This window comes from Hordeum vulgare, chromosome 1H (genome assembly GCF_904849725.1).
Source record: "Hordeum vulgare subsp. vulgare chromosome 1H, MorexV3_pseudomolecules_assembly, whole genome shotgun sequence".
NCBI classification, from domain to species: domain Eukaryota; kingdom Viridiplantae; phylum Streptophyta; class Magnoliopsida; order Poales; family Poaceae; genus Hordeum; species Hordeum vulgare.
This window is the reverse complement of record NC_058518.1, coordinates 482,446,696-482,456,732: the sequence shown is the minus strand read 5'-3', so window position 1 is coordinate 482,456,732 and position 10,037 is coordinate 482,446,696. Positions and strand designations below refer to the sequence as shown.

The 10,037-nt window shown below is 41.3% G+C and overlaps 1 protein-coding gene across 1 annotated transcript; it reads right to left on the bottom strand.

The window, feature by feature from the left end:
• Nucleotides 1-1,039: 1,039 nt before the first annotated feature.
• Nucleotides 1,040-9,053, bottom strand: LOC123401354 (putative leucine-rich repeat receptor-like serine/threonine-protein kinase At2g19230). Its single transcript, XM_045095142.1, has 13 exons — nt 8,960-9,053; nt 8,282-8,840; nt 6,845-7,338; nt 4,485-4,623; nt 4,317-4,388; nt 4,155-4,226; nt 4,006-4,086; nt 3,729-3,880; nt 3,359-3,609; nt 3,151-3,277; nt 2,921-2,989; nt 2,643-2,835; nt 1,040-1,535 (listed from the first exon to the last, which is right to left on the bottom strand). Exons 1-13 carry the CDS (start codon nt 9,051-9,053, stop codon nt 1,040-1,042), a joined length of 2,799 nt encoding a protein of 932 aa, XP_044951077.1.
• Nucleotides 9,054-10,037: the final 984 nt, after the last annotated feature.

The window sequence follows — 10,037 nt, the reverse complement described above, 5'->3', positions numbered from 1 at the left end:
TGCAAAGTTAATCTAGCCACTTGAATTATCATGCTTGATGATAAACATTGGTAATTGCGGTTTGGTTGAAACCTTAGAAGCCACATAAAATAATTTTTTGCATAAACCAGTTAGAGGCGTCTCATGTATTGCCGATCCTATAAACATTATTGCGATAATGTATAGTGATAATGTGGTTGCCGATCATATACATTATCTCTATTGCCGATCCTATAAATTTAGCCATACATTAGTATGGGGTGGCTGGGTCGTGCTGTAGATGACTGGCTCACGTGGGCGAGTACGACAGGGAGCATGCATTGTGCAGATAAGATTTTACTGTATACAAACCGTATACAACTGAAAAAACGGGAAGACGGCTAAATGGGTTGAACCATGTGCGCCACGGTCGCTGGGATCCACGTGATTCGGCATCAACGGTGATTTGCCTTGTGCATGTTGTCAGTTAGATTCGCCAGCTTATTATGTGAAAGTGGTGGGTAAATATCGCTTAGCTCATGCTTCCCCATTTTGGAGGAGCTCGGTTTGCCAGCTCCTCAACTCCTCAAATTTTACATGGCTAAAATAGTTAGGATGCGTTCGGACTCCCTTCACTTGGCGACTCCACGCCGAAGCGAAGTGGCATCCAGTTATAATTTGCGGAGCTGTTAAAAAGCTGCTATGCGCGCTGCGCTCCGCGGAAGACTGCCGAACGGGCGCTTAGTTCCTCTCGACGGACTGCAAGAGTTAGAGTGTTCAGCCCTACGCCGAACCTGGAGTTGGAGGAGTCGGGTGCCGGAGCATTTCGGGACATGCCCTGAGTCCTATGTGTGGGTCGTCCTCTACTAGGCATATTCGGATGCATCAAGTGTTACACACTTTATTTTAATCTCATTCTTAATGTCAAGAAAAGCCAACACACATTAAATGTCTGAGCATCTGTACATTCACACTTCCTCTGATGATAACTACAACCGTTGTAAAGACTTTGAATTGCGTCGAGAGAAAACTAAGAGTTCTCGCAGACAAGAGTTGGAGGAAATCCATTGTCTAAATCCACTCACCTAATAGCTGGACCAGTAGACATTGTTGGCAGGCTGCCCAAATGCTCTAGCTCTGAGGCTGAGGCAGTGTTGCTTTGGCTCTCATCGATAGACGTGTCAATGTCGTACCGACTGCAACCATTCATGTTGCTACTGCTCCCGGTCGTGTAAAATCCTGCATTCACCTTGTCGTGCACAACCTCGAGCTCAAGGCACTCTTGTAGGACCACTACAACGTCATTCATCGTGGGCCGCTGCCCGTGCTTCTGGGCGGTGCACTTCAGCGCGGTGTCCGCAACTTTCCACACGCTATTGACATTGTGTTCGCCACAGATGCGTGCATCTACCACGTCCTCAATGTTGCCATGGGTGAGACGCTGCCGCACCCACTGAACAATGCTCATCGGCTCAGGATCATTTAAGATGTGTCGTTTCCCTGTGACTATCTCCAGTAACACTACGCCAAAGCTAAAGACGTCACTCTTGTTGGTTAGATGAAATGTAGCATGGTACCTAGTAAAGTAAGAAATATGTTAATGGGTCTAGTTTCAAGGAGAAACATTCAGGTCAAGTTCTTCAAGATAATTTTGGCTCAAAGAAATTTTAGAAGAATTAATTTACAAATAATTAATACTCCATCCGTTCCTAAATATAAGGCCTTTTAGAGATTTCACTAGGAGACTACATACGAAATAAAATGAGTGAATCTACATTCTAAAATATGCCTATGTACATCCATATGTAGTTTACAGTGCAATCTCTAAAATGTGTTATATTTAACAACGGAGGAAGTAGAAATTAATTTGATTCTCATGGAAATCAGGATAGTTGATTAAATTACTAAGTTGAAGGAAAAAAAGTCAATTAAATGGACAAAGTTCTTAATTTTGACCACCCTAGGAGAAAAGGTAGATAATACATTATAGCATGCATGTATGTTGAACTACTCCCTCCGTTTCGGTTTATAAGTCATCTTATGAAAACCAAAAAATCTCAAAACACTTGGGCTTAACTTTCATCTTGTTTTTTGTTTTTTTAACATGAATAAAGGAATCAACCAATAAAAGATGTGGGACATGTATGTTTTTAATGACTTGAGACTAACTAGCACGATATGCAGTGGTCAGTTCATTGCATGCAATGATATTAATTAGAAAAATTACATTAATTTTCTTGTTTTCCTCTCCGTCTTGGTCACGGTGCATAACCTAAGGCTGGTTGTAATGGGTAGTATCATATACTAGTATCATGCATATGATACTAGTGTATGATACCACAACCGTTATGCATAGTATCATGTGTTAGTATCATATGATGGTTCATTTATTGCCATGCAAGACACATAGTAGCACAATATTTAATATGATACGGTATCATGATATGATACTCAACCATCTCTTTCTTCATTTAATTTTATGCCGCCTCATCGAAATTGCCTAGTTGGCATGCATGATACTATCTATGATACTTCCATTACGGGCAGCCTAAGATGACCTATACACCGAGACGGAGAGAGTAATACTATCTTCTAGATTACCAAAGTATATTAATACAGCTGTTCATAACTCGTGAGAAGTGTTTTAGAGCATAATCTAAAATAATAAAGAGCTGTGCACTTACTCAGGGTCAAGGTAACCGAGTGTGCCAACCACCCTTGCCGTGGAAACATGTGTATCAATATTGCTATTGAAAGCCTTGAGTAGGCCAAAATCAGCAATCTTAGCCTCCAGGTTTGAATTCAGCAAGATGTTTGACGTCTTAACGTCCCTGTGAACGAGGGGTGGGTTACATCCCTTGTGCAGATACTCAAGCCCTACATGCATATCCAGATGGCACATCATCAATCAGAATTTGCGCTATGTGTAATGACGTGTACAAAAACTTGATTAAAAGCTTACCTTGCGCGGATTCTAAGGCGATACGAAGTCTCTGTCTCCAGGTTAATGTTCTCACGTTGTTATCTTTCCCTACAATGCAGATATAATAAGATGAATGGCATGTGTACAATGTGCTGATTTTTTCTCGGATTAATTCTTCTCACTTTTACAACTATATATTTATGTTACTTACAAATATATTTGATGTTGCTATGGGCTTGAAGGTTGAATGATTTGAGTAATTTGCTTACCACTAAGATGTTCATCTAGGGCTCCTTCAGACATGTATTCGTACACAAGAGCCATGCATTCCTTGTCCTTGTAGTAGCCAATCAAGGACACAATATTCTTGTGGTGAATTTTGGCCAAGGTCTGAGCCTAAAACATGAAAGATCCATGCATTACCAAACTAAATCGCATGAGTACACTTAGCGATGAGAAGATCACATTTATTCTCACCTCTGCCAAGAATTCTTTTTCGCTTTGATCTGAAGATTCAGAAAGCAGTTTCACAGCCACTTGTGTGCCATCCTCCAAGGAACCATGATAAACTTTCCCAAACCCTCCTCGGCCAATTACTCGTTGGAAGCCATTTGTGATGGCCTCTAAATCACTATACGTGAACTGGTGGTTATCCAATTGCAACGAGTTGTGCCCCTTCATATTCGTCTTATTCTTATCCCTCCGCTTGATATTGCCTCTTGTCCTTCCTTCATAAAGCAATCACGCTAACTAGTACCTAATCACTTGACACTTGCATTCGTGAGATGCCATATGCATCTTTGATATTGCAGAGGTGATGTGTATGTGTTTTTGCACGGTTTCTTACCTTTCGTTTTTCTCATGCAAATGAGAAGAACCGATAGTAGCAGTATTGTAACAATTGGAACAACAACATATACTGCAACCATAGATCTTGTCTTCTTTTTTGGAGGCTGGCAATAGTTGTCGTTGCTGCAGAGGTTTGGATTGTTACCATATCTAGCAAAGAAAGAAAAACATGTGTAAATCATGCGGACGAATTAAGATATATAAAATGTATATTGAACGAAAGATTCAAATAAGATCTTAGAACTAGCATTGAAAAAAATTCTGATGCTACCAACCTAAGTGTTAGGGAGCCATCTTGAGTTCTTCTCACAAGCCCAGGAGGAATTGATCCACTGAGTTGATTGTCTGTCAGATCTCTAGAAGAACACAACAGTTATATTATTCCGAATGAATGGATTTGAAAAGCATGCAACATATTACTTACAGAAGTGTGAGCGAGAACAACTGCGACAAGTCGTCAGGAATTGAGCCCGTAAGATAATTGTGTGATAAATCCCTATGAACCAAAAAATTCCAGTTAAATAATTTGATTGCTTCTAAATTAAAATTAGCATTGCAATAATTAGTTTAACAATCTCTTACTTACAAGTATTGTAGACCTTCGAGGCTAGCAAAAGAAGATGACAAGTTGCCACTAAGGGCGCTGTAAGATAGATTCCTGCAATATATGTACAACAACAAGTAATTAAGATAACTTATTTCCAATTACTACTAGTTGTAACAAAAACAGAACATTCAGAAATATATAACTCACAAGCCTATGATAGTTGGTGGGCTGGAAATAGCATATCTGCAAGCCAATCCTTCCCATGTGAAATTCTTGGGCACGCAGGGATCGCCTATCCAGTTCTTCTTCACCTGGTACTTGCCTCTAATTGCCTCGGTGGTAGATACTGTTACATTTCTCAAAATAAGCAACAAGAATACCTGTCAATTGGGTATAACTAACTGATTCCTGATCTTGATCGAGGCACTATCGCTGCGTCTAAAGAAGGGTACATATAGCTGACCCTAACCCTAAAATTAATCCAACTTCAAGCTCTTCCTCCTATGCACGCTCCTCAGCGATTCGCCACACTCAATAGAACTTCTAGTACTAAAAGTTTCTCTTTAATACCATGCTACCAACATAGTAACAATACTAAAATATTGTCAATTTTTTTTAAGTTTTCTAGTACCATTGATCTAATAGGTATCGATCATGACAGGAAAATTCAAATTCTGAGTTGTTGTGAATAATGTCACTCAGAGACATGTATGAGGAGGGTACTATTCATTAAAAAAATTAGTTTTATAGCTCTTTACGTATGTTTGCATATTGAGTTGATTTCATGTAGTATGCTATATTATATCACGACATCTATTACCTTTCTTTCAGAACCTTTGATAAATTTATTGGTTGTGTTATCAACGGTATCACGGTAGCACCAAAAGATTTTATAGCACTAGGACCTCATTTGGTTTGAAGGATCTTCATAGGAAAAACATAGAAATGTGGATTCCAGAGAAAAGTTTCATGTAGATGCATTTGGTTTGTAGGAATACTACTTGTTTCCTACGTTTTGGAGAAAATTATACATTCACTCAAAGCTCATTTTTTGCACAGAAACAAGGCATGCAATTCCTAAGGATGGCAAGTACCATCCCGTCACATACATGTACTACTTCTAATTCCTATGTTTTTATTTCATCCGAACAGAGTGAGCCCTAGAACTTCTCTTGATCACACTCTTCCTCACACCTCAAGATTCTAGATCCATATTTAGGCAATCTCCCGCCCACACGCCCAATCCCTAGCAACATGCAGACTCGATCATCCCCGCCGTTGTTCCCTTACCGCCTCCCATGTGTTGCCTCCCTCTTACCCTAGTTATGTCTCTTCGTCTACCTTGCTTTTGGGTTCCATACTGCACGCATATGACCGGGATGGCATCATGGCAACATCTCCAACTGACGAGAATTCCATCGATATGACATTGTCAGCTCCAGCCGATAGGAGCACCTGCACTGGAGCAACTCTTCCTGAAGTGGTAGCGACATCTGCTAAGCCTATGTACGGTAGGCTTCAACCACCATGATTGAGCGTTTACAACACGGTTTCTTTTCTTACCATCAACAAGAGGCGGCACCACTGTTAATGGCTGTGTGCAAAGGTCTGTTCGGGACGTTCCAAAGCTGTTTGGTCTTTGGTGTGACCACCACTCTTTTGTGGCGAGCACACAATATGGCCCTTGTGAATAGTAACTAAATAGCACATGAACATTGTTCATTTCTTTTTCTGCACGAAGCACATGAGCATTGTTCGTTTAGGTTTGGTATTACATGCTTTGAATCTCTCCTCGTTGTTCATTGACGTGTCCATCAAATTTGATATAAAATGTTATAACAACCTATATGCATTTGTGGTGAACATAAACAAACAAATCGATTTTCTTATGACTATGTCAATAGTGGTGCACCTAGCTAAGTCAGCCTCCGGTAAAGATAATAGCCGCACGTTGCGGCGGAAATTGGTTGCAATATATTTATTGTTGAGATTTGATTGGCTGGAATCTGAACATGAAATATTATATTTTATTATTAAATATAGCGGCAAAATATTTTTAGAATATAAATTGTATTTCTCATGCATGTTGAGAATAGTGGCAATGTGTGCATGTTGAAAGAAATAGTGGGGTTGATGAAGTGAAATGTGTGGATGTCAAAAGTAGTATAAGTAGTGTGTGTGGATGTCGAAAATAGTACAAGTAACACTTTCCATGCATATTGAGAGAAATAAAAGTAGCACATGATTAATGAGGTGGCATGTGTGATGATGTGATATGTGCGCATGTCAAATCAGAATCAGCTAGCAACAGTGGATAATAATTTACAATAGTAGCATACATCTACATAGTGGATAGTGACATATATATAGTGTTATGCAAAGCTTTATTTATTAGGCTATAGACTTATTTTGTTTTGATATGTGTGATGTTACTCATAAAATGAGTAACTAGCTAAGTTACTCAATTTACTTCTTTCCTAATTAACTCATTGTCACATAGATAAATTTGCTAAATTGAACACCACGTTACTCTTGAAGTTACTTCCATTATGTGCAAACAGGCGTACCATCCTGGGAGGCCGTGCTGAGGTTGGCGATGGGGATGACGGAGAAAATCTCGACTGCATTTAGGATAGGTGGCAGTGTCGAGTTGGTTGTGGCAATGATCGACAAGTTGTAGCGACTCTGCCGATACAGGTTATTGGTGTACGCGGCACCGCTCGAGAGGTAATCCGGCGGGAAGCCATTTGTATACCATGGCCTCCCATTGAGGATGACGTTTATCTGGCGCACGGCAGTGCTAGGGATGACCTGTAGCTCGGCCAAGTGCATGATGACGACATACGCGGGAGATGGATCGTTGGGCCGAGGCTCAGCGTCCCAGAACAACTCTATGTGCCGAGAGGCGCCCCGCGGCCTAATTGCCGTCTGCATCACCGCCGTCGGCGCCTCGAAAAGGTCATCATTTATGTTTTGCACCCTATTCGTTGTTGATATCTCTGTCCAGGTTCTCGTGTTGACCCGTGGAATCCATATTCGGTCATATGGATCATCAGGGTACCTGAACAGTTGCATTTGTCTTTGATTAGTACATTGCAATCAGATTGGTGATGGGCTTATTTGGAAAGATCTATATTTGGATATAGTTTCAGCATTTGGCTCAATTTCAACTTAAACTAGCTAATACACCGCGTTGCTGCGGGGATTTATAGCAATAATTCTTTGAGAATAAAAATAGAATATATAAGAATAATGCCCCTCCACTTTCTCTATATATGAACGGTGGGAGTCCTATTATATAGTAAATGGAGGTAGGCTTCGCGTTATAGTGCGTCGTTACCTTCTGGCTTCGGGGGAATGATTTGTTGCAAGAAAAAAAATATGGACGTCTGAATATGGTTGATGATGTTGAGGAAATGCATGTGGCGAAAAATGAAATACTAAGAGGTTGAGTGTACTTGATGATGTGATGGACCATGTGACATGCGTAGTGAGGTTGGATGTGTGCATGTTGAGAAAAGTAAAAGTGGTGAGGATCAATTATTTAGTTACGTAGGATATCAAAACTTTGTATCAGAGAAATATATCACTCTCGCTCGATCTCAGCCTATCATCCTCCCTATGAGCCATAAAAAAACACTTCCACCATTTCTAAACACATTGCATATTAGTTTTCTTCTAAGTCAAAATTCATAAAGTTTGACCAAGTTTATAAACATCCACAATACCAAATTAACATCATCTGATCTATCGGAACAAATATTGCATCTATTGATATTGTGGATTCTTATATATTTTCTGTTAACTAGGTCAAATTTTACAAAGTTGACTTAGACAAACTAATATGCATTTTACTTTGAAATGGAGGGAGTATCTTAGCCTCTACCAGGCAGGTAATAATTGTATTTTTCTGAATTCATGGACCGGTTTTAAACTAAAAATAAATTTTCAATTTCGTGAACTTATTGATTTCATCAAGGCTAAACTCTAAGTCATCTCCTCACCTGACAAAGGTGGACTCGTCAGTCGGGCCGAAGTTGAGCCTAGCCAGCAACACCAGGCCCTGCGTGGCTGTCGCCTGCGGGTAGATCGTCTTCTTAAGCGGCCTCAGGTCCAGACCAGAGATGAACGGTGTCCCTGTGCCGGTGTTGATCAGGCATATCTGCAGGAAGTCACTCGGCACAACAACAAAGGCCTCCACTTGCACCACGTACCCCGAGCCTGAGATGTTCACCGTATTCCAGAAGTTGACGCCGATGTGAAGATCAAATATTGGCATCCTATTAAGGCCGTCGTAGTCGCCGTAGAAAAAGGTGGCGCGGAGGAGGTACTTGAGCCCAGCCACCAGGGACCGGAGCGTGTAGCAGTTGCGTGTGCCGCCGGGGAAGGCGCGCAAGTCGTGGTAGCGCTTCGAGAGCAGCGACTGCGGCTTCATGTACTCCACCGAGATGTTGTGGTTCGAGCCGGTGTCGATGAAGGCGGCATCCGGGGCGTAGGAGAGCTCGGTTGTGCTGTCCACGTAGCTCGTCGTCCCCGGAAACCCGCAATCTATGCTTATAAAACCTGCGATAGGTAGAGTTGGTACAAGTTTGCAATTGCACATTATGGATCCGTTGTAGATTTGATATTAGGAAGACACAATGTGTGCAGTTAATATTTTCAGGGACAGTGAGCATGCATACCTTTGTTGTCAGGTTGGGCACGAGCTTGGAGCAACTCGCTCGAGGCGGCGGCAGCGGCGAGGCAGAGAAGCAGCAGCCATGGCGTGGTCGCCATTGTCGATCTGCAGCGTTGATGGTTCCAATATGTACTTGCAAGCACCTAATGGAGCATCACGACATTTATAGGTGCGACCCTGCGGGCTAGATAGCACCATCCATGCGCAGCCTCCATGTACGACATGCGCAGCCTCAACTCCCAGTTTGTCAACAAACAAAGACAATATGTCCAGACTTAATCCTGATATAAAAATATATATAAAGAGAACCAACTGTCTTTTGTTTACCGATGGAAAACTAACTCTGTTGAATGTTATAGCTAGCATAATGATAATCTAAAAAAAATGCTAGCATAATGATGGCATGAACACCATCATGCTTAGCCACGTCGCTACACCCAGTTGAGTAAGGGCATGTACATCAATTTAGACGCCTGTTATCTGCAACGATCCTCCTCGTCACCAGTAGACAGCGGTAAAATCACCTCATACAATGGACCGTCTTTTTTGGTATCTGTAACACCTCAAAAATTGGAAATATGTTAATTAGTCTACGAAGTTAATCCCGTCCATCTCCGACCGACCCCACCGTTACTACTCTCTACAAGAGTGGCAGTTGTCCTTTCTTACAGACACACCCAATACAATGCTAGAAAGGCTGTCCTTAGCAATCGATTTTCAAGCGCTACAGACCGTCGTTAATATTACCGACGGGCTCTTTTTCTTTTGAAATAGGCTTTCGTTCCGCTATATATATATATAATAACCACATGATACAATATGAAACCATTGATGGAGCAAAACAACATACATCCACGTCTAAAAAGAAAAGAAACAGAAAATAATGCCAACACCGACGGCTCTTTTTCTCTCCTCCACATCATTTAATATCCTAGCTGTAACCCCTTCTAGACAGCTGATTGTATATCGTTGTGCATGTCTTAATGCCTACCACACGGTGGGTCTAGCTCTCACTGGGGCACTAACCTTAATTTCCTCATCACCTCTTTGTGGTACCCACGATCTACATGATTAGTGCTATG

Excerpts from the sequence above, each read along its gene's own strand:
- LOC123401354 (XM_045095142.1), bottom strand. The coding sequence starts at position 9,053 with ATGGCGACCACGCCATGGCTGCTGCTTCTCTGCCTCGCCGCTGCCGCC. Across the intron at positions 4,227-4,316 it reads CTCGAAGGTCTACAATACTT|GGATTTATCACACAATTATC; the intron begins GTAAGTAAGAGA and ends TTTGGTTCATAG. Across the intron at positions 4,087-4,154 it reads TTGTTCTCGCTCACACTTCT|AGATCTGACAGACAATCAAC; the intron begins GTAAGTAATATG and ends GTGTTCTTCTAG.